This window comes from Lepisosteus oculatus, chromosome 4, assembly GCF_040954835.1.
Source record: "Lepisosteus oculatus isolate fLepOcu1 chromosome 4, fLepOcu1.hap2, whole genome shotgun sequence".
Lineage (NCBI taxonomy): Eukaryota > Metazoa > Chordata > Actinopteri > Semionotiformes > Lepisosteidae > Lepisosteus > Lepisosteus oculatus.
Genome location: NC_090699.1, coordinates 65,033,376 through 65,057,164, shown reverse-complemented (window position 1 = coordinate 65,057,164; position 23,789 = coordinate 65,033,376). Strand labels below are relative to the sequence as shown.

The 23,789-nt window shown below is 55.4% G+C and overlaps 1 protein-coding gene across 2 annotated transcripts; it reads right to left on the bottom strand.

The window, feature by feature from the left end:
- Positions 1 to 5,617: 5,617 nt before the first annotated feature.
- On the bottom strand, positions 5,618 to 23,073 carry mst1 (macrophage stimulating 1). Of its 2 annotated transcripts, XM_006631055.3 has the most exons (18): positions 22,888 to 23,041; positions 19,768 to 19,912; positions 18,054 to 18,169; positions 17,450 to 17,564; positions 16,652 to 16,788; positions 15,493 to 15,613; positions 14,665 to 14,783; positions 13,817 to 13,985; positions 13,473 to 13,603; positions 12,492 to 12,594; positions 11,558 to 11,694; positions 10,494 to 10,526; positions 10,176 to 10,287; positions 8,681 to 8,758; positions 8,262 to 8,408; positions 8,014 to 8,120; positions 6,718 to 6,857; positions 5,618 to 6,214 (listed from the first exon to the last, which is right to left on the bottom strand). In XM_006631055.3, exons 1-18 carry the CDS (start codon positions 22,940 to 22,942, stop codon positions 6,053 to 6,055), a joined length of 2,127 nt encoding a protein of 708 aa, XP_006631118.3. In that variant the 5' UTR covers positions 22,943 to 23,041; the 3' UTR covers positions 5,618 to 6,052. The 2 variants fall into 2 exon arrangements, 1 of the variants encoding a protein (XP_006631118.3); XR_001478486.2 differs by lacking the exon at positions 5,618 to 6,214 and having other exon boundaries at positions 6,767 to 6,857; positions 10,176 to 10,282; positions 22,888 to 23,073.
- Between the last annotated feature and the right edge of the window lie 716 nt (positions 23,074 to 23,789).

The following is a 23,789-nucleotide window of genomic DNA, read 5'->3' as shown; positions in this document are numbered from 1 at the left end:
GATAGTCCCGGCTGGGTAAGAAGGAGGTGAGGTTTGACGACCGGAGTTGGTTATTTTTCCTCCACATCCTGCTAATTGACAATGCCACAACGGGTGACCAGGGGAGTCTCAGGGGTCTGCAGGGGATCCCAAAATGAAAAACAAAAAATTCCTTCCCACTCCCGAGGAGTCTGGGCCAGTCTTGCACCCGATTCGCACCAGTCTGATGTGTCCTGGTCACAGTCGGCTAATGACATCCTAGATCTACGCCAGAGCTATCCAGAACAGACAAGTCAAAGCGTGTCCTGATCCATAGCCTTTAAGAGCCACTACTCTGCAGCTCTTGGTCAAATTTCTCTTCTCCCACGTTGGCTGGCCGGCCGTTCAGGTCAGAACCAGAAAACGCCGGAAAACGCCCTCAGTGCGGATAATCAGGAAACACCCGGGGACGCAAATATGTGTGACACCCACCGAAAAGTTCCTTTAAGAACTGTTTTGTGGCTGGTCCGTGCGCTGTCTTGTTTCTTGTTAAATCAATGAAGAACCAAGATCTGCTGTAGGTCGGCATGAAATCAGGAGGACCAGCCTAGAGGTGGAACCCTCCTGCTTCCAAAGAGGCATCTCTGTATTCCTGCTCACCCAGGAAAGATGAACACCTCACAGGTAGCATGTTTCCAAACTACTAACTTGTTTGGGTAATGCTGTTGTCCAAAGCATGTTCCGTTTGCACCGGAACTGTCCAGGTGAAGACATTGGCTTTATTAGAACTGTTATATTGGTCTCAATCCCAAAAAAACTGTTAGAGATTTTAAGATAACTAACGAATTTCACACATAAGATTGAGAATTTTACCAACTGAAAACACTGACTGACATCTCTTTACACAAACGCCTTGTTCGATTAAGGGGTTAATCAACTAGGAGAGAGCTCAGCCTGAGCGCGAATCAGCTGACACTGGTTCGCCAGGACCTGGATTAGGAAACCCGATGAAGAGATTTTCACTCCTGAAATGAACTCTGCAAAGCCTCTCGGCGGCTCCAAGCTCCAAAGATGGTGAACCGGAGCAAGTTATTCATTCGATTAATGAGTTACTCCAGCAAGTTACTGATTCAACCGCAGGGTGTCCCACCGCCACGAGCAAACTGGGACTGGGAAACTGCGCTCTACATGGTCCTCTGGGAACCTGGGAATTCACCGAGTGCAGCAGGGTCTTCTGTGTTTCATCCCAGCGGAGGTCTGTGGGATTCAACATGTTATCTGTGCACCTGCTTTGTTAAAACTGCCTTTTTCATGATTGAATTGATCATTAGCAGAGAGGGATGACAGATCTGGAGGGGGTAGGGGACGGCGCTACAGAACTACATACAGCCCGTCAAGGGGTCCCATTCACCCACCACATAAAAATCCCCACCTCAAAGAAAATCTGTTTTTATACAGTTAAAAATAATTCCGTTTATTTCGGCTCGTTCGAGATTAATTAATTGATTCAATAATTGCAGTTTTGAGCTACTAACGTTTTTCCGCAGACGGTTCTCCTGTCTGCCACTTGAGTGAGGAAAAGTATCTGTCTTGGAAAATGTGTTCTTCAAAAGAAAAGAAAAGACCGGCATCTTCGAATAGGGGTTAAAAAAAGATTTTAAAAAGTAGTTTTTTAATTCAATTTTTTAAACCTCAAGCTGACATTTGGAAGCTACAGTTCTGGTCTTCGTGCTCCAAAGACAAGTCAAGTTTTGCTTAATTTTATAAAAAAAAAAACCTTCCAGCGACTGCCCTCCTCTTTATGATACAATTGGTTTTCTAAGCCTGATAGTTCACATTTTGTTTTATATGATACGTGCAGTCAAGCGTGGCTAGATTAGGTAAACAAAAAAAAAATCTTTGCATCATCGAAATGGAAAGTATTTGTTGTGTCTTTTCTCACAATGTAGTGATAGCTGAACCCGGGACAGATGCGTGAGATGGACTCGTAGAATGAAAAATAACTTCTGAACAACAATAACAACAACAACAAGCCGACGTCATGCGCGTGAGTGACACGCTTCGGGAAGAACCCGTATTTACCTGAGCGTGCCGCTGTGCTCTTGGGTACTTTCCCCCTCCGAGACCTCAGCCCGCACACTGCCCCCTGCTGGAGGAGCAGGGCTACCGCAACTCACCGCACGGAGCGCTCATCCCGAACGGGGGGGATTTTAGCGGATCGTGATCAGAGCGCGGTGGCTTGGTAGGGGGGGAGGACCAAATGGGTTTTCTCCGTTTTTAATTTTCTTTTTTTTTTAAATAAAAAAAAAACAAACAGAAAAACGTGACTTTTTGCACACCCCTCGGGGCGACCCCGGTTCGCGCGCGTGAGATCCCCCCCTTCCTCCAAAGGGCACGCGGGAAATCCTGAGGTTTGTTTAAGGACGAATCCCGGCGGCTCGTCCGCGATCCTCCTGCCGAGCTGGCGATTCCCGGGGAATGTGAAGGAATTTCATTCAGAGAGAGAGAGAGAAAGAGAGAGAGAGAGGAGAACCGGGTGGGATGTGGGGAGCAGAACGCCCCGGTGTGTTTTTTTTTGGGGTGGGGGTAACTCTCACGGAGTCGAAAATAATCAGACGGACAGACGCTGGGATCGCGGGGGCTCTGACGCAGGGACCGGGGTCGCACGGGGGGAGGGGTCCTGCGAAAGGAAGAGCACTCGCTCACCTGTCGATCATCCGTGCTTGTTAACACGCACGGGTGGAACCGAGACAGACAGACACAGGAACCGAGGGACCGCATCCACCCGGGAACATTCAGCCCCTGCGTGTTTTTTCCTCCCCCCTCGCTGAAGCACGTTTGCTGGCTGTGCCTGCGAGGCAGAATGTGCTCAGAGCTGCAACAGGCTGGCTGGAAGACGGGAAGACGGAATTCTGCGGACGGGCCAGTTCTAATCTTCGTCCTACGCCGGGCGCCAGAGTGTTTTCTGTTACCTTGTTAGTTCATTTCAGCCCGGAGTCTCGCTCAGGCCCGGGGCGACCCAGCGCCTGGGGGTTTCTGCTCGCTCTGTGCTCTCAGTTGCAGGGCTGGGCTAATTATCCAATGAACCGCCTGATGGCCAGACCTCTAACCTCAGAGCTGCCGGCCCCCTGCGTGAAGACGGAGGGGACCGAGGGAGCAGCTGTCGAGGACCTTGAGAAACATCCTATTGAATATACTGTACGCCCAAGGAAATAAATTAAGACGCACCCCCACAGTCCGATTAAGCACACACTGAGGTTAATTGTTTAATTGTCGGCTCAGAAGGGAACGCGAGAGGAGGAGGACAGCGGGACCCCCCAGGGACAGAGTGGAGAAACCGCTGAATTTTAGGGGGGTCTGTCCCGTTTCTCCGATTCCCCCCCCCCCGCTCCGTTTCTGAAGGAGGTGGCCGGGATCAGAAACAGCGTCGGGAAGAGTAAACCCACGCACGACGTGCACCCACGGCTTCACCTCGGGCCTCTGGGGTGGGGGGGGCGTGACTCTTCTGCCGATGCGCTGTTAGTATGGAACCCTCTTCCTCCGACCCGACGGGAGACGAAGACTCTCCAAACTCAGTCAAAACTCACCCCCCTTTCCCCGCCACCAGGGCTTATGCCATTCCGTCTGGATACACCGGTGCGCTCTTCGTTTTTTCTTTTCTCTTTTGTTGCACTTTTATTTTCCCTCCATTTTCGCCGCCTATAGCGTCCACGGCTTTGGAAAAGCGCTCCGTGTATCACGTAGTTCCAGCGGCGTGGGGGGGCTGCGTCTGCATGTGCAGGCTGCAGAGGGACAGGTCACGCCACGTTTGGGCTGTGGGACCACACTTCGAAGGCTCCACAGCCGAAACGTGGTGTTTCCTTTCTTCTCTTTTCAGCAGGGGACACACCTGTCACTTGTCCCCGGCTATAAAATACACGATCATCACCGCTGGAGAAACACACGCACTGAAAACAAAAATGAGCCCTGCGGGTTCTCCGCTGAGATGTTCCAGGAGGAGGGTGTCTCTACAGCCCGGGGAGAGGCGGGAGAGGGGGAAGGAAGGCGGGATTTCGCAGGTAGAGCCCCACAGGGAGAGCGAGAAAGAGAGGGAGGACCCCGGCTCTCCAGCACGAGGAAAAGGCAGAGCCCCCGACCGCTCGCGAGAGGGCCCCGGCTCAGCAGACCCGCCCCGCTCTCGGCACCTCGGCCCACCGCAAGGACGCCGGTGCCCGGTGGTTCTCCACCTCTCGACACCTGCAGGCACGCCTCCCCACGCGTGGAAAGTGCGGCAGATGCTTCACCGTTTCAACTTAAAAAAAAAAAAAGACGGCGCGGGAGACTTTAATCGACTTTAATTTTCTGTCGTTCTGAAAAAAAAAATGTAATAACGAGTGAAATAAATGTAAAAGAGAGCGTCCCGAATTGTCCAGGCTCATCTGTAACAGCTGTGAAGAGGTTTTATGAACATGCTGCTGAGAAGGCACCTGTTTCTCTGGACACGAGTGACCTACTGCTTTTCGGAGATGCAGCACTGCCACCTTGCGGGCAATGTGAGCAGTGCGCTCATTGATTCGGACGATCTGCGAGCCCTGTGGACGATGTGTTTCGGGACGTGGGTCACGTTGTCGTTTGCTGGGGATCCCTGCGCCGGCTGTCGGCCGTCTGACGTCACACGCGGGTGTTTTTTCCACACTTTACCCAGCGGGTAGGAAAACGACATTTTTTTTGGGGGGGAGGGGTGGCAACTGCAATTAATTTTGCTATGGGCTGCTTCAAAGGCTGCAGCCTGTCAGACCCAGGATCACTTGAAACAAAAAAAAAAACACTGACAGTAAAATCAATCATTCAATCGATCGATCGATCGATCGATCGATTGATCAAACTGGGCAATCTCTGGGTCTAGAGCCGCAGTCGGTCACCCACAGCAGGTCTGACAAAATCTGCGCAGGGCTGTGCAGGGGCCTGTGGGGTCACATGCAGTTCAATTCAATCTGTTTTTATATAGCGCCTTCCACCCCTTTCACCAAAGGGTTGCCCCAAGGCGCTTAACAAAGCTGTGGGACGGTTCAATACAGGAAGTGAGAAGGCCAGAAGACAATGGAGGGGAGGAACCAAAAACTCCTCTGTAATGAAGAAAAAAGAAACCTCTGGGGGTCCAAGGTCAACAGGCTGCCCAACCCCTCTGGGCATGCTAACATTATACAGTTCCTAAAAACAGGAGTAAATGTGGAGTATTAAGTCTTCCATCACGTGCTCCCGTGTGCCAGTACTCCATGCAGATCCCTATAGACCAGCAAACCCTCCTAAACGACAGCTCTATCCGCGATGCCCCTCTTGGATCCATGGCAGTGACGCACACGGGAGTGCGTCCCACCCAGCATCCCACCCAGATGGTGCCCAGCTCACATCAGCCCTCGAAGACTGCGCGGCTATTCCGCGCACCCATTCTGCTGAAGGGGAAACTGAGAATGTGTAAGAGGGGAGTCATCCTGCCCAGCCCACCACAGGAGGACAGTTACCAATAGCCAATCAAATCGTAAAGTGAGTTTGTCTTTGGGAGGAACATGCAAACTCCATGTGGAGGGTGCCTTAAACTGGACAGGAACCCAGGGACTAAGTGCCACAGCCCCCTGCGCGTGAGCCGAAATGTAAAAACAAACGACGCAGAGACCGCTGATAATATTCAAGCTCAAAGATTCCTGTTGTTCTCATGAACCTAGGTGCCGCGCTCTTTAGGTGATCTATTTTTCTTTGCTTCTGAAGGTTTGCCAGGACACGATGCAGGATCAGGCTCGGGGAAGCCCGCTCCGGGGGTGGGAGAGGTTGCACACACAGAAGACACGGGTGGGATGAGGCAAGGGGGGGGCGGGGGGCACAACAGCAAGAAAACAGCGACCCAGAGCCAGAGTCCACAGTGCAGTGATGAGAGACGGTGCCGACGATCACACTGAAGGACACAGGAGGACATTTCGTATCTTCGCCTCTCTTCTTTTCACATGACTTTGTCTCGTCTCGCCTGCATCATGGTAAACTGCCAATTAGTCTTTTAAGGATTTCAGAGGTCTGGTCTGCCCAGCTTGTCTCTGGGGCTCGGGGAGCTCTGGGCAGGTGTCTAAGCCAGCTCCATGACCTTCTTGATCCAGTCCACATACACGGACACCCGGATGAAGATGTTGGGCTGGCCCTTGTGTCCACACCTCCTCATGGGGATCATGACTCCCTCCAGGACCCAGCAGTCACTGTTCTGGCAGGCAAGAGGGCCTCCATAGTCCTTCTGTAGGAGCAAGACCGACAGAGAGATCAGTCTCTCTAAGACAAACAGACAAGGAGAGAGAGACAGACAGAGACAGACCAGTCCCTCTGAGACAGACAGGGACAGATAGATAGACCAGTCCTTCTGAGACAGACTGACAAGGGGAGACGGACAGGGACAGACCAGTCCCTCTGAGACAGACAAACAAATGTTCAGACAGAGGTTGTTCTGCAGCAGACAGGAATGAGATCACCTCCATGTGATGAAACTAGCGTTGAGGGATGAACTAAACTGATGTCCTCAAATTCTTAGTTCATTTTTGGTAACCGTATGCCAGGGACTCCCTTCCACAGATGAGCCGGGGTGAGTGGGGAACACACATGTGTCCAGTGCAGGGTCCAGGTGAGAAAACGGGGGCTGGATTCTCACCCTGGAGCTTGCTGGGGGAGAAACACTGCCACTTGCTCCTAAAACTGAAAAGCAGCAAGAGAAAACAGGGGGGGGGGGTTGTCGGTCAGCTGTACCTCGCAGGCGCCCACAGGGATTTGGACGGGCGCCGTGCACATCTCGTTCTCCTTCACACGACCCCGGAAGAACTTGTTGCACTCCTTGTTGCTGAGAACTGGCATCTGGGCGACGTTCAGCACCGTTTCGTCCGCCGTGCCTGCGAGAAACGAGCACGACAAAGGGCGACCATGACACTACAGCCGTCCCTCTGGGATCACAGGGTGGAAAACTCTGGGCTTAAAGGGGAGCAGTCTGCTGTGTGGAGGTGTGGTGAGGGCTGTGACCTCTTAAGAGGAGGGTTGCAGGTTCAAATCCTGAATGGTGTGCTGCTATTTTTACCCTAGCACTTAAGCCTGCCAGTAACATTCCCCGCTGCATCAAAGGGCATGTGCTTCAGTCACGCTGGATAAAAACACCAGGCAAGCAAAATAATAATTATAATATCTGAGAGGTACCGCCCGTGCCTTGCACCCTTTAAATGGAGGTTGTCGTGGATGCTTTCTGTGTACTGTAATCACTCCAGTGCCCAGCTGTACAGACAGCACTGTATGTGTAAGAAGAAAATGACAGAAACAATGTCCGCCGCCTTTTGCAAAAACCCGAAAGGACAGGGAGCGCGCAGCAACTTTATTAATGAGAGGGAGTACATCACACCATCAATTTGTGTTTATAAACTGGCTGCTTTTTTTCTTTTGTGCCGCCCAGAGGACTTGCCAAAAGACGTTTTACGCCAGGTGTTCTTGCCTGACTTCTGCGCCCGCCTCTTGCCCCGGCTGAGGGCAGGCGGGTGGATCAGGGCGGGGAAAGGAAACCACAGAGAGCAGAGCTTCCTCTTCCCACCCCTGCTACTCCTGATCCCAGGTCCAGGTGGCCTGCATTCCGGCGGCGCTCCGGATTGATTCCCGGGGTGGAAGATCCAGCTGCGGGCCTATTTACAGGTGTGGCGCAGACCTGCTTCGCTGAGGGAAAGACAGCCTGGCCACGGGGACGAGGCCGAGCTTCATGCTCGTTAGCAGTAACGAGCTGAGGGGCTGCTGCTGGGGTCGTGATGGAGAGAAGGGGGGAGCAAGCAGGGGCTGCTGGGAATTTGGAGTGTGGAGCCTCGTGAGACTTAGCCGGGGTGAGGCAGGAGGACTTGACCTCTGCCCTGTACTTCTGTTTATGGCGCTCCAATGAAGTATCCAAGGTTTCCAGGGATGAAAAGTTTTCCGGAAGGGCCTAATTAGCACATTATCAGGACACACCAGGACCAGGAAGTTCCTAGGGTGCTGGAATAGGCCCTGTGCCCGGCCATGAGATGCACCCCACCTTACCTTGGGTCTCCCCCCAGCCAGCGATCTCACACGTGTTGCCCTCCGGGACGATGAAGCGCTCAGGGGGCAGGCAGATCTGGGACACTCGCTCGTTGAACTGGGCAGGGCTGAGGAAGGAGAGAAAGAGTGAACTGAACACTGTGAGAGGAGAGGGAGAGGAGAGAGAGGAAAAGGGAGCAGAGGAGAGAAGATAGAGGGATAGAGAGGGGGAAGGGAGCAGAGGAGAGAAGAGAGAGAGAGAGCCCTACGTTTCCAGCTGCAGCATGACCAGGAACGACTCGGACGGCCCGCACACGATCTTGCTCAGAGGGATGTTCTGCTTGCTCGGCTCGCCCTCTTTCGGGTCCCGGAACAGCGTGCCCATCATGGCGGAGTACCCGGTCAAGTCGGCGTCGCTGCGAAACCAACAGCACCGTCACCCCGGGCCGGACCAGCACCGCATCCCCCGTCCGACACAAGAGCTCACCCCACACACCCTGCGCCTCGTCTCCTCGTCCTGCACGGATATCGTTGCACTTCTGCAGCGGTCCGATATCCTGCCCTCTCTATCGGAGCACCAACACCACCTGAGCCACCCACCCATTTTCTAACCACTTTTTCCAATTCGGGGTCACAGGGTCATGGTGTCGCAGGGTTGCGGGGGAGCCTACCCCAGCATGCACCTTACCAGGAGGAGAAGCACTGCCTCGTGCTGATGACCCACTTGGCATCGACCAGGGAGCCTCCGCAGAAATGCTGACCTTTCCTGGGGGAGATGGAAGAAGATGTGACAAAATAATAACAATAATTCCTCACACATACAGCATTTCTTCTGGACACCCCACTCACAGCGCTGTACAGGTCATGGGGATCCCCTCCACCACCCCACCAGTGTGCAGCCCCACCTGGACAATGCTCCAGTCTGTCCCCCACACACCAGCTCTCAGTGGGGAGGAGAGCAGAGTGATGGAGCCAGTTCAGAGAGGGGGTTATTAGGAGGCCATGACTGGTAAAGGCCAGGGGGAGATTTGGCCAGGACACCAGGGTAACATCCCTACTCCTTTCGAGTGACACCCTGGGATTTCTAACGACCACAGAGAGTCAGGACAACTGGTTTTACATCTCAATCTGCTCCTTTTTGCAGTATAGTGTCCCCAGCACTAAAGTGGGCCATTAGGATCCACACAGACCGCAGGCTGAGCGCCCCCTACTGGCCCCACTAACATCTCTTCCAGCAGCAACCTTAGCTTGTCCCAAGGGGATTCCCCTCCAGGTACTGGCCAGGCTCCCACCTGCTGAGCTCCAGTGGGCTGCCATCTGCGGAGTTGCAGGGCGATGTGGCTGCTGGCTAAAGTTTGTCAATGCATTGGCCGGGAATCGAACCCAGGTCAACTGCTTGGAAGGTAAAATGGCCATGCGCACCACTAATCTGGCAAAAGGGGGACAAAAGAAGCACTCTCTACGAAAAATAAGTTAATGTGCAGCCACTGTGAGAAGACACTTGGGGGGTTGTTGTGTTTCCTGAATGGGGTTTGGAGACCTCAGATCTTCACTTGGTGGGAAAATGATGTCCGTGTTTTCCACTTCCAAACACAGTTCTAGAGCAGAGGGAACTGGTGGCCTCTGTACTAGACCCAGGATTCTGGAATGGGATCCCTTCCAGATCCGGGTCGGGCAGGTTCCTGTGATTCTCCTTGCGCTGCTGGTCTTTACTGCTTAATTGAATTAATTATTTGATTAGGGGTTCCAATCATGTATTTTGTTTAGATCTTCAGCAGTTGCCAGTTGAAAAGTACCGAGGAAACCCTTAGAAGCCAGAAGCGCAACGATGTTATTTTCCACAAGGGATTTAAAGCACCCCCAGTCACCTTGACTCCAGATGTCCCTGATTGCAAGAGCAAAAAACCAAACAAAACACTTCCCAGCAGGCCTTTGGAAAAGAGTGACTGAACTTTGCTCTTTTTTGCAGATTTGGGCAACTCTCGCCCCCCCTCCCCCTACGACTGGCAGCGTTGGCATAAATGAACAAAAAACAGCAGCCACCTCGTGCACAGGGGAGTTTCATGCCCAGATTGTGCTCAAGGAGCAATGGCGCTCCATGTCTTCCTAACGGATCTGAAAGGTTTCAGCAGCCGGCGGACTCGTGATGCCCGGGAGGGCCGCGCGGCGACGGGCGCCCATACCTGTCGCGCAGGCTGATGGTCCAGGGCGAGTTGCCAGGCATGCCCCCCACGATCCGTGCCTTCATGTTCACCCGATCCTCCCTCTTCCCGCACTCGGTAAACTCCACCTTCTCTGCGGCAGATCCAGACAGGAGCAGGGAAACGCCAGGGCAGGTAACGTTAAACACGCCAGAGACAGGATCCATCCCAGCGTGCCCAGCCTCACACACACACACACACACACACGCCGTTCCCACTCCCGAACCAACACAACGCGCCCAGCGCGACCGCCACCCAGATCCAGCGGAAACGCTCACGGATCCCCCAGGGGAATCTCACCTGCTGGTTCCACGATGGAGACCTTCTCCCCAGCTGTGGAGGCACAGAGACAACAGAAACGTCAGCGGCTGATCGCACCCGAGACAGACGGGCGGCCGGGTTTCGGAGCCCTAAATCCCGAATTGGCGGGAATCGTGGACAGGGAGGGGGGCGGCGGGGAGACAGTGGGGGAGGAATCGTGGACAGGGGGGGACAGTGGTGGGGGAGGGGGGCGAGCGAGGGGGAGGAATCGTGGACGGGGGGGGACAGTGGTGGGGGAGGGGGGCGAGCGAGGGGGAGGAATCGTGGACGGGGGGGGACAGTGGTGGGGGGGGAATCATGGACAGGGGGGGACAGTGGTGGGGGAGGAATCGTGGACGGGGAGGGGGGGGGAATCGTGGACAGGGGGGGACAGTGGTAGGGGAGGAATCGTGGACAGGGGGACAGTGGTAGGGGAGGAATCGTGGACAGGGGGGACACTGGTGGGGGAGGAATCGTGGACAGGGAGGGGGGTGGCGGGGGGACAGTGGTGGGGGAGGAATCGTGGACAGGGGGGGACAGTGGTGGGGGAGGAATCGTGGACAGGGGGGACACTGGTGGGGGAGGAATCGTGGACGGGGGGACAGTGGTGGGGGAGGAATCGTGGACGGGGGGGGACAGTGGTGGGGGAGGAATCGTGGACGGTGGGGACAGTGGTAGGGGAGGAATCGTGGACGGGGGGGACAGTGGTGGGGGGGGAATCGTGGACGGGGGGACAGTGGTGGGGGAGGAATCGTGGACAGGGGGGGACAGTGGTGGGGGAGGAATCGTGGACGGGGGGACAGTGGTGGGGGCGGAATCGTGGACGGGGGGGACAGTGGTGGGGGAGGAATCGTGGACAGGGGGGGGACAGTGGTGGGGGCGGAATCGTGGACGGGGGGGACAGTGGTGGGGGAGGAATCGTGGACAGGGGGGGACAGTGGTGGGGGAGGAATCGTGGACGGGGGGACAGTGGTGGGGGCGGAATCGTGGACGGGGGGGACAGTGGTGGGGGAGGAATCGTGGACAGGGGGGGACAGTGGTAGAGGGGGCAGCCCTGCCCTCACCGCACTGTTTGATGGCGCAGTAGTCGAACTCCGTCTTGTGGTCGGTGGTGTAGCACCAGGGCCCGTGCCGGTCGCCGTCGGGGTTCCGGCAGTAGTTCTCCGTCAGGTTGGCGTGCGGGTGCGTCGTCGGGTTGATCCTGCGCGCGGAGAGAGAGAGAGAGACACACACACAAACACACGTGGGCCTCCCGAGTCATCTCTCTCACGCCGACCCAGGGCGCTCTGTGGTTGAGCTAAGTATACAGCACTGCCAGCAACGCGCCCTGACACACCGTCTGTCTGAGAGAGACACAGACAAGGCAGTACAGCGTCTTCGCTTCGTCAGGTAAGTGCTGCTTTGCTTCAGGAGCTTTAAACACCTTCCTTTCTTACCTGTCCTCTTTCAAACATGGGTACTGCATATAGACTTCCATCCTCCTGCCTGCAAGTGGCCCAAACTGTGCCTAGAGCTTGTCCCTTCAAGTAGAAAGATCCAATCTGACCACAGCAGGGTGGTTTGGGGAGTGCAGAGGACCCTGGTCTAGTACAGGCTCAGTGACCACTGCCTGGACATAGAAGCTGGACTTGTGCTCAGAGAGAACGGGTTCAGGTTCAGTCCTGGCTGCCCAGAGAAGACAGTCTGAGTGACTGTAGCCTGGCCATAGAAACTGGGTGACACAGGCAGTCCTGGGCTGCTCAGAGAGGAGACTACACTGGAAAACATGGAGAAGAAAACACCACAGAGATGCTGCCCAGTGTTACTCTTCCTGTCCCAGCCTGAGGAACAGAGAGGGAGCCTCTCAGGTAGAATTAATAATACTCATGCTATTGCTCTCCATGTCTGTGCGTGTTGTTGCTACTTGTTCTTGCCTGGGCAACACTGTACTTGAGCTGCTGGCAAGGGAATGTGAAGAGGAAGCAGGGGTGGTCCTGGGCCCTCTCAGTCCAGACCTACTTGGTTCTGTGAGGCGTGTTGAGGGACCACTTCTGGCAGGTGATGCCTTTCCTGGTCTTGCGCACAGTGCCTTGGTAGTTCTTTCCATTTTCATGGTAACAGTCTGACGAGAGAGAGAGACAACCGCGGCTCACAGGGAGGCAAAAGGCCGACAGCCTGACTGTGAGCATTTCTTTGCTCCAATTCGTTCCTTGATTCCGTTCCGTTTTCTGAACAGTTTCACAGATCTTTGCTGCTTTGCAAAATTTCACCCCACATTTTCTAGCTAGGGGGCGACACAGTGGCACAGTGGTCAGCACTTCTGGGGCCCTGGGTTCAACTCTGGATGTGGAGTCTGCGTGTTCTCTCCGTGTTCAAAGACTGAATGGGGACAAACGCCGATCTTCCCAGTGCTGCACGGCAGAAGGAAAGGCGAACCTTCAGCACGTCATCCCGTTAGTCCAGCCACCTCCACGACCCACCCCACGTCCCCCCGACAGCTGCAGCGCCTGTCACGATTATAGTCCCCCCTCCTTAAGGGTGCTCCAGCCCTTTCGCTTTAGACTTCATTCTGTGCACCTGTTTCCTATTCCCAGCCCACCTTAAAAGCCAGGCGCTGACGCTCATCCTGGCTCTGCATCTGATTTCCGTATCGTGCGAGTTCGGGACCTGGAAGCGCCTGGTCCCGTTAAGGTTTTAACCTCTGTTCCCGTTCCTGTTCCCTGTCCGCCGGTTCCGACCCGGCCTTCGTGGTTTTAACTTCGTGTTCTGATGGATCTCCTGGTTTTGGACTTACCCTAGTGTTTTGGATACTCTAAGGATTACTCTTTTGGATTGTTCGCCTCGGCCACACCTCCCCCGTGCACCAGCGCACCTTGGACACGCCCCCCTGTCTTCTGCCCCGTATTCCTGCATGACGTTTCCCCAGTGTTTCCCCACTCCGTCGGATTGTGTCGTCCGCATAGGGTCCGGAAAGAACTGTTCGTTACAGCGCCCCCCTACCTTCCGCCTCGATGTCGTCGGCGCAGCGCTTGATCTGCAGGCAGAATGCCGTCCGCATCTCCGGCACGGAGGTGAAGCACCAGGGCGCCTCGGAACCGTCGGGGTTCCGGCAGTAGTTCTCCTCCAGCCCCCTGCAGAGACCCGGAGGGAGAGAGCTGCAGCGCCACGCTTTCAGGACCGGAAGTTCTTCCCGTTGCGATGGACATTTTTAAAATTGCAGATCCCCTTCTCTCCCCCTCCCTCCCTCTCCCTCTGTCCCCTCTCTGCCCCCTCCCTCTGCCCCCTCTCCCTCTGCCCCCTCTCCCCTCCCTCCCTCTCTGCCCCCTCCCCGCCCCCTCTCTCACTTGCACTCGTAGGCCTGTGGGTAGAAGGGGTGCCGGTGGGGGTACTGCGCGTCCCAGCGCTGGCAGGGGATGCCCGAGGTGGTCTCGTTGACCTTGCCGCGGTAGTCCTCCCCCCGGTTGCGGAAGCAGTAGGTGGTGTGGGTGGGCCGGGAGCGCTTCAGCGTTTTCTCTGCGAGGACACAGAGAGGGAGGGAGAGAGAGAGAGAGAGAGAGAGAGGCGACGTCTGAGTGACTGAAGAACCATCACCGAACTGGCGGTGTGTGCCTGTGCTGGGGGGCCCAATCTGGGCCTCACAATGAAACTGAACCAAGCAGGGGGGGTCTCCACCCGCCCCTGGGGGTCCCGGGGAGCCCCCGATCCAGCTCCTCCTCCAGATCACCCCACATCACCTGTGACTTATCGATCGACTGAGCAAGCCGGGTTTCCGCGGAGGGAACACCGGTCCCCGAGGGCTGGAGGATATTTCGATGATCTCTAGATGACTTCATTGCCGTTTAATTGATCGTACTTGAACTTCCCCTGGCTTGTTTGGTGGTGGCCTATAAAAACTGTTGGACTGGGGCTCTGCAGGCCGGGGATCAATACCTAGTGGAATTAAAGCAGCTGTGCTCCCCACTGGGGACCTCCCGATTGGGGTACTCTCTATACATTTATTTCAGGGGTACCCAACCCGACTCCTAGGGATGGCTCCCGAGCATCTCACGCAGTAAGCAGCCCCTTAGGGGGCACAATACTAGTCATGTAAAATAATCGTCTAATGGCAGCTGGGCTGGAATGGAAACCAGGGGCGGATCTCAGGAGCAGGATTGGGAAGCCCCTGGCGGAGCGAGTGCGGAGAGCCCCTCACGGCACTTGCTGATCCGGCAGTCCTGCCTCTCCACTTTGGGGTCGGTGGTGTAGCACCAGGGCACGGGGGACGCGTCGGGGTTGCGGCAGTAGTTGTCGTCCAGACTCTTGTCGGGGTACCTGGGGACAGAGGAGGGCAGGGGTGGGGTGCATGAGGAGGCGAGGACCCCTAGTTCTTTTCGCCAACGTGCCTCACCCCTCGTGGAAGTCTGATGGAATCTAGAGGCCCACCATCAGGGCACATCAGTAACATATCTGCCTTTAACTGTAAAATCCTTATTTGTGGCCCCAGTACACACTCGCAGAGCAGGGCAGTCCGCCGGTGTGTACCGACTCCAGAGACGGGCTGCCTGTGGACCACCAGGGGTCAGCGGATCACAGGAGGAAAAAAATCGAATTGCTCTTCTACCTTTCTGACAGATAACGCCTTGTGTGGGAGCAGAATGAGGAAACAGGGAAGCCCTTTCTCTCTGACAGGGGTGAGCTTTCCGGTGTTGATGGATCTAGGAGGGAAATAAAGCTGAGACCCCAAATTACGTGACACCGTGGTGCCCACCAACCTGCGGGGCTGTCCCGGTCGCACATGCTGACCCCAGGCTGTGGGCTTTTGCACCCTAGCCATGGGACACCCCAAAGTGTCTGTTCCACCTGAGCTCTGCTCTAATTAATTGATTCAGCTGCTTGTGTTTAACGGGACCCTTGTCCAGTTGTTTGCAGCTCTTAAACATGTAGTGTTTTCAAGACGCCTTTTAATGAAAGAGGAAGACAGCATGTGGCCTGAACCTGCAGGCTCAGGGGCTCTGCCGGGCCGGGCCGGGCCGGTACCTACTTCTCGGGCTGGTATATGTGCTGGTGAGGGTACTGCTGGTCCCAGCGCTGGCACTCCAGCCCCTCCACCGTGTGGTCCACCTGCCCGCGATAATCCTCTCCGTTACACGTCATGCACACCTCTGAGGGAGAGGAGAGACAGGAGCAAGAGACGGGTCACGAAAGGGAGGAGGCCCACCTGCCCCCGGCCCCCGGCCCCCCCCCCATAGACCCAGCACTTCCTGAGGGACCTCAAGCAGCCGCTGGGCGAGACTGAACCGGATTCCCCCACGATCCTCTGCACAAAGAAGCGTCACCTCATTTGCAGACCTAAACACACCTGCCCTCAACCCTTAACCAGGAGCCCTGCCGGCAGGAAAAAGCCTCCGAACTCTGACGCCCTTCTTCAAAGAGAAGGAAAGGGTAGGTTTTCAGTGAGCAGCACCAGACGTGCAGGATGGAGGTGGACACTGGACATAGCTCGTCTCCCAAGGAGCCAGCTGGTAAAAGCGGCCTGCAACATTTCTGGCTTCTTTCTTAGCCAATAGCAAACTCGTGCCTCATGTCAAACGGGCAGCACGCATTCCCAACAGGTAGTGCCGGTGATGCAGCTGGCCACCTCGCTGGTCACTTGAACCCAGTCCCCAGCCTGTGAGCAGCGATCAGCAGGTCACACGGTGCTGTACTAACAGTTAAGACCAGTTCGCCTGTCGTGTGCTCGTCAGACCCCCTGTGACTCCGCGCTCTGGGCGAGCCCTGTTGCAGGGCACTGCGTTCGCTCGTGTGAGGATATTTTCTTCTTTATCAAAATAAACTTTATTTTCTCAATAGTGCTCACCAGTAAGTACACACTCATGCAAATTCATGCCATCTCTAGTACACCCTCTTCTTAAAAAGGGCGATTGTCCTTTTTCAGTCAGAACACGTGCATGATGGGGCTGGATTTGCACGCTAAGAGAGTCCCTCCAAGCCCCACCCCTTTCCCCTTTCCCCTGTCCCGGCTCTGACGCTGCGGTCATCCGGACCCCCGCAGGATCTCAGGGAACAGGGCCCACAGTCCCTCCCAGCGCTCATGCTAGGATACGCAGGGAACTCTCCCCGCTTTGCCCCGCCCACAGCCCCGCCCACAGCCCCGCCCCAACGCTTGTGTCCGCTCGGCAAAATCGCAAGGCGGGCCTCACCGTCTTCACAGCGCGGGATCCCGCAGGTCTCGTAGCGCCGCTCGGGGTCGGTGGTGTAGCACCAGGGGCCGCTGGGGTCTCCGTCGGGGTTCCGGCAGTAGTTGAGCTCCAGGCCATTTTTGGCGGAAGGGGTGTGTCTACGGGGGAGGGGCGGAGCTTGTTGCTGGGCGACCGGACTCGGGGGTGTGGCAAGTGGGGAACAATGGGGAAGTCGTGTCTTTGGCCACTTCAGAGCTTTCCAAAAAAGCTTCAAAGGCTGCCAGGACCGACCAGCACCCCTGATATAAAACTGGCAGCAAGCGCTTAAATTTCTCACCTCTCCCACAGCACTGTGCATCCAGCAGTCAACTTTTGTTGAGCTTTTTGTATAAGAATTAAGGTCAAATCTCATCACAGAAAAAACAGGTTCCTGTCATAGTGGCTGCCAAACAGCTACTGTATATGTCAGTATGCCGTGAACTTCAAAAAAACAATGTAAAGATGAAAGAGATCCACATTTTTGTTAGTGCCTCCACTGTCTTCACTGCCAATGATCCTGAAGTCTATATTAATCAAACTGTCTAGTTGTGTCTGATCATGGACATGCCAGAAGAAATGGCGGAGAACGGCCCCTAGCAGGAAGTGCAGGCGGTTGCTCATGCAGGCTGGCGGGGCTTTTATAGCTGCAGGAACACAACGATTGCTTTTTTCCCCAACTGGTGTGGGGTGGGGCTGGGAATGCTTCGCTCAAAAGCTGGGGGACTCATAAGCTGCACGGAAAGATCTCGCCTGGTGGGGGCGCCCCCCCCCTCCCCTCACCTGTGGTCGTGGGGGAACTTGGACCACCACTGCTGGCATTCGCGCCCGCTCACGGTCTTGGACACCTTGCCCCGATAGCTCGTGCCTTTTCCCACAGTGCACTGCCGCAGGTAATCTGAGGAGAGACAGCGATTCGGTGATGATGGATTAGCTGGCAGCTGGGAGCCCTCATTGCCTCATTCTGGGCACAAGGCACCTGGATTTCCTCTGAGATGACATTTACAGCTCAGGAGGACTTCTCCTTTTCCTTTTCTTAAAGCCTCTAATTTCACCTTCCACATGCAAACCCACTCAAAAACAGCAGGACTGCGTCACTCCTCTCCTGGTCCCAGTCAAGGCAGGGAAAGAATCTACGTTAAAAGGGGCCCGGATGTTGAATTACATGCAGCTCCCGCAGTATTTGGATCTCCTCAATCAAGTGTGGGAAACGTGCTTCTTTAACAGCAAACAGCACTGAAGAAGAAAACAGTTGCTTCATCTACAGTAAGTGACAGCAGTGCTGTCAGAGGTCCCTGATCTGCCGGTCAGAGGTCAGAGGTCAAAGGGCATGCTCACCTCTCCTGGCTGGGGCACGAATGGGGCAACAGCCCACGGCGCGGCTCACCTTTCTTCTCGTACAGGTCCGAGTTGACATTTCTCTTCACCTCGGCGCTGTTGGTGTCCCGGATCCACGGCAGGAGCTTGCAGGTGACGGAGGGGCGAGTCTCGTAATTGAAGGCTCTGTATTGGGGGTAGAGGGCCAATGACAGACACCGGATCCCCCAGGCTGACGTGAGTAAACACGGGAGGGCGCGAGCCGGATGTGACCGGCGTTCCCTGCGCCTGGCTGCACAGCAGCAGCCCTGGCTACACGCGGGCGCCTGCCGGCTTGCAGAGCTGGGCGCGACTCGGGCCGCTCAGGCTGGGGCACTGGGAAGCACAGGGTGTAGCAGGCAAGAGAAGGGCACAGCCCCTCGCCAGGAGAGCACTCCAGAGGGGTGCCAGCGTGGCCCCTTCTGGGGTAGCTGCCTGTAGGCCTGCAGGCCTGCAGTAGGTGTCTAGCCATTGGCAATTCAAAACCGAGGGGGAATGAGTAGAAATAACTTAGAATTAATTAGTTTAAAGAGAGCAGTAATATCAGAGAATTATTTAAAAGTAATGGAAATATGAAATACCATGACAATGCACTGTATCCCATATTGATCTATTGATCGTCTCCTACAAATTGTAGACAGATAAACAGAAGACCCCAGTGCACAGGAGAATAATCTGGTTTTCCCCTCAAACTTTGTGGTGTCGTACTTCTGAGCAAGCATCCAGCTCACAAGGCCAGAACCACGCCAAATACAGAAATACTGCAGTGTTTGTGTATGCTCTCTTTAGTGCTCGGTGTTGTGATGCCTACATACTGTCTCAGTACTAGGGCTGCTCATTTCACTACTGCACGGCGGTTTGGACATTACTCAAGAGCTGTCCAGTTTGCTGCAGACTGTGTATTAGTCACTGTATTTGGACCTGTAATGGCAGGCTGCAATTGAGCAATGTCGTGCATTCTGGTTTAGCCATGACATCACCGGGCCAGTCTGGGCGAGGTCATAATGACCCCCCAGAACAACAGCATGTCAGCCAGGTCCTGGAGAACACAGTGGAAGACAGGAGCTGGAGCCACCAGCTGCCCCTGGGGTTACAGAATGATTTTATCCAGGTTGTCGATTTTTTTAAACCTCCTTTCACACTACTTAATTTAATCAGCATAACAGCATGAATAGTTCAGGTGGGGAGCTGCGTCAGCATGCGTAGGCTGCAAAGGAACAAGTAATAGGTTTATTCCATGCTGAAAAAAAGAAGAAAGAGGCAGAAAGAAAGAGGTCACACCTGGAGAAGGCTCCACGGCCGAAACATTGTGTTGTCTTTCTTCTTTTTTTCAGCATGGAATAAACCTATTACTTGTTCCTTAACATTATGAATGCCTTTTAGGGAAGGGGTCCTGACAGATTGTAACCTTTATTTTACAGCCAAGAGCGCAAGAACACAGGGTTCTGTAGGCTGGCTTACTCCCCTTTGCCTTTCAGCATCACTGTTTGTGGTCGACAGGAAGTGGACCTGCTTCTTCCCTGACTGACAGGAGCTACCCCGCCCAGCAGAGCCCTCACATCTCACGAGCAGGTGGTCTGTAAGCTCCTTGGCCTCAAGCAGGGAGTGAAGCTGACTGGCTGTCTGAAGAAGATCCCTGACTCCAGCTCTGTGCGAAATCATGCAGGTAGCGCGCCCTGCCCTCAGAGTGTCGACTGGCTGTGCCCAGGTGCCCAGGTGCCCAGCTGGTGTCCGCGCCACATTACCTGCAGTCCAGGGACTCGGAGCACTGCTTGGCACACTCCTCGAGACTCACGCCAGGAAGTGGCCGCACTCGGTCCACGCTGCCTTTCAGGGGTACCAGCTCCCGCCCCTCCGAGCGCTGGAAGTCATTCAGGGGGCTCCGGTATCCTGTCAGAACACACACACACACACGGCGTCTCCGTCAAGGGTGGAGGGACGCCACGCCGCTGGCCTCTGCTCTCCCAGCCCGTTGCGGGGCTCCGCCCAAGCTTTTCCGCGAGCGCCCCGCTGATCCACAGCAACAGAACCGACATCCAGCCACATTCTAACCTCCGCACCCAGTCTGGAGCCCATCCCGGCAAGCAGCAGGAGCAAGGCAGGGTACACCCTGGGTGGGACGCTCGTCCAGCGCAGGGAAACAGAACCAACGCTAACCAAGAGATTCGTTTCATACTTCCGTTTCTCCCAGTCCCAGCTTCCTGTATTCTGCTGCCACGCGGGGGATGAGACACGGATGTCCGACCCCGGTCCTGCTGGGCCTGGGTGTCTGCAGGTTCTCTAGGCCTGTCCAAAGCGCCAGAACTTGGAGTTCTGGAAGATGCCATCAAACCAGACCCATGAAGCCCACAGAGGAGCTGCTTTAGCTCCGTAAGAGCTGAGTCAGAATGAAAATCTGCAGACAGGTGAAACACAAACCTGGAGAAGGCTCAGAGGGTTGAGACATTGTGTCTCTTCCTTTATACTTTCCCGGGTGGTACCAACCTCGTTCCCCTCAGATCAACGCTGGTGCAAACACCGTGAATCCTACGTGACCAGAGCTCACGTCAGAGGCCCCTCTGTCCCTTTAAGCCAGAGCAGCGCGGAGGGCGGCGGGTTTAGCCTGGGACTCAAGGTTAGCAAACAGCAGCGCCCGCGGCTGTGGGACTGTCTGCTCGCTGCACAGCCGAGGTCAGCCAGGGAGCCCCAGCGATACCGCGGTCAGCGCGTCCCCGCGGAGCATAAGGCGCACAGCAGAGGCTCCGGTGAGGTCGGTGGACGCGCTCTCGCGGATCGGCCATCACTAGGGCAAGGGGCGCTGCATCGCCGTTCATGAAAGTGGAGGAGCGGCCGTCTGTTAGGTCGGAGGGGACACTGACCCCGCTGGACACAGCGCACCACTCAGCGTGCGTCCCGGCGTGTGGGCTGAGCGTCTCGGGTCGGAGACGGGGGGGGGCGGTTACTAGCCGACTGAGACTGAAGCTCCTCGCACAGCAGCCTGGACAGCTGTGGGTCTGGTGAAAGAGGCACCCCCCGGGTGACAGCCTACGAGCCCTCAGGGGCTCACCATGACATCAGGGAGGGACTCTCCAGCGAGGGGCAGGGGCACCTGCAGCACGTCGGGAAGATGATTGGCTCTGACGGGGGGAAGGGGCGTATCCAAAGGAGGGGGGGCGTGTCTACAACAGGTGATCCCACAGGAGGTGGAGTAAATACAGTAACAGAACTGGCAGCGCCGATTTGAAAGAGAAAAGTATTACTACTGAAAACTGGCCCTGATTTGAGTGAGGGCGTATCTTCCCGGCGATGGACTGGCATCCGGTCCACGGTGCACCCCGCCTCGCTCCCGCTGCTCGCTGGGATGGGCTCCTGCACTGGATGAAGCTACCCAAGGGAGGGGGGCACCAGCCCCCGGAGAACAGCATGCCCAGCTGTGTAGCCGGGGGCAGTGGCGTGCTGTGGGCTGTGGGCTCCGGGGGTTGGGTGAGGAGCTCAGTGCCAGAGGGACACGGAACAGCTGTGCTCCCTAATCAGTATCACCTGGGCCTGCTGTTCCTTGCTAAGCCGGGTCTTGAGACACTCAGAAAGGACACGGGGTCAATCCAGACAAATGTTCCTCCTGAACTCCCACGCAATCCAAACAACTCCCCTCCCTCTCCTCCCCCGCCGCCTCAACGTCCCGGGACACCTCATTCCTCGCTCTTATCCGCTCATCCCTTCCAAGAACGCCGGGGGGGGGGAGTCTGTTTACCGCAAGAGCGCCGCCCACAACAAACTGTGTGTCCCGGGCTCGCATCCAACTCCAATACCCCCACCCCCACCCCAAACAATCTGTGTCCCCCCTCCGCACACGCCGTTATCTCAGGGACGCGGTACTGCTCTTTAGAAAATGATTTCTATGCGACACCTAAGGACCCGAGATGCAGACAGCAGTCGTGTGCTTTTCTTCGGGATCCGGACTCCCGTATGAACATGACCTGACAGTACTTTTATTGTTTTTTTTTTTGCATGACTCTCATCCCTTGGAAGCTCATGAAGTACGCCGAAAAACTTATACTGACACACACACGCACACACACGCACGCACGCAAACGACGGGCTCCTTTTTTCATCCATATCATAATAAGCACAGACAAAAACATGCACGCAGGAGCTGCCTGAATCGTTAGTTCAAGACCGATTCTTCTCCTACCGTGAGCCTAACTGCAATCGTTATGTTTTATTCGGAGCTGTGTGCAAAAAGGTAAGGGCAAGGAGTTATTTCAAGAAATGTGGAAATCGGAGTGAGAAACCTCTGATTCTTTACCACACCGAATACCGCCTGTTCGTACAACAGGATTCCAGCTGTCAAACGCGTCGGTCCCTTCATTTCCGTGGACTGATTTTCGTCGCTATTGCGACATGGGCGCTGCAGAACCAGACCCGATCAACGACAACAACAACAACAACAACCATTCAAGGAATCGATTATTCCGACGCCGACGGAGAGATGACAAAGTCGCACCACCCGAGTTCTCGCCTGACTCAACCAAGTCTTTATCCCGTAATGGGTGAAATGTCAGATTCTCCCCCAGGTCTCTCCAGTCTAGTGATGATTCAGGCACGCTGGCCAGCGGGGGGGATTAAAGACTGCCTTGCAGGGCTGTCGTAACCCCCAGGTGACTACTTTATTCACCACAGGGACTCCGGGGACTTTAAATCTGCTCGTGTCCCCTGCTTTTCAGAGCCGGCATAACCTCAGCTGGGCCTGAACCTTGTTGCCCCAGAGCTGATGCGGAAAAGCGGGTCTTGAGTTGAAGTCGGGCGAGCAAGGTAACGAAGCGACCGTGCAGTAAAAACAAACGGGCAGTTTCCCAACAAGAACGGTAAGCAGGAGTCCTTCTTACCTGTAACAAGGCCGCCACAGACTGCCGCTGTCAAACAGAAGATAAAGGGTTGCATTTCGAGCCGATCTGGGTCTGGAGCGCTCTCCTCGGTGCTCTGCGCGCTGGCGTGCTGGGGGCGCTGGCTGGGGAGGCGGACTTTGGTAGCAGAAACAGTCCAGCTGTTTTTTTTTGTTTTTTTTTTTCCCAGAAGTCGGGCGGTCTCGTGTTAAAAGGCACCATCTGTCGGCGGATCTGTGACTGGTTTACCGCTATGCACAGTACAGTACGTCCCCCCGGCACAGCTGCGCTAATAATAATAATAATAATAATAATTGCTTACACTTATATAGCGCTTTTCTGGACACTCCACTCAAAGCGCTTTACAGGTAATGGGGACTCCCCTCCACCACCACCAGTGTGCAGCCCCACCTGGATGATGCGACGGCAGCCATAGTGCGCCAGAACGCTCACCACACATCAGCTATCAGTGGGGAGGAGAGCAGAGTAATGTAGCCAATTCATAGAGGGGGAGTATTAGGAGGCCATGATTGGTAAGGGCCAATGGGAAATTTTGGCCAGGACACCGGGGTTACACCCCTACTCTTTTCGAGAAACACCCTGGGATTTTTTAATGACCACAGAGAGTCAGGACCTCGGTTTTACGTCTCATCCGAAGGACGGCGCCTGTTTACAGTATAGTGTCCCCGTCACTATACTGGGGCATTAGGACCCACATGGACCACAGGGTGAGCGCCCCCTGCTGGCCCCACTAACACCTCTTCCAGCAGCAACCTTAGTTTTTCCCAGGAGGTCTCCCATCCAGGTACTGACCAGGCTCACACCTGCTTAGCTTCAGTGGGCTGCCAGTTGTGAGTTGCAGGGTGATATGGCTGCTGGTCTTGCTCGCTGGCCTAACCCCCCTC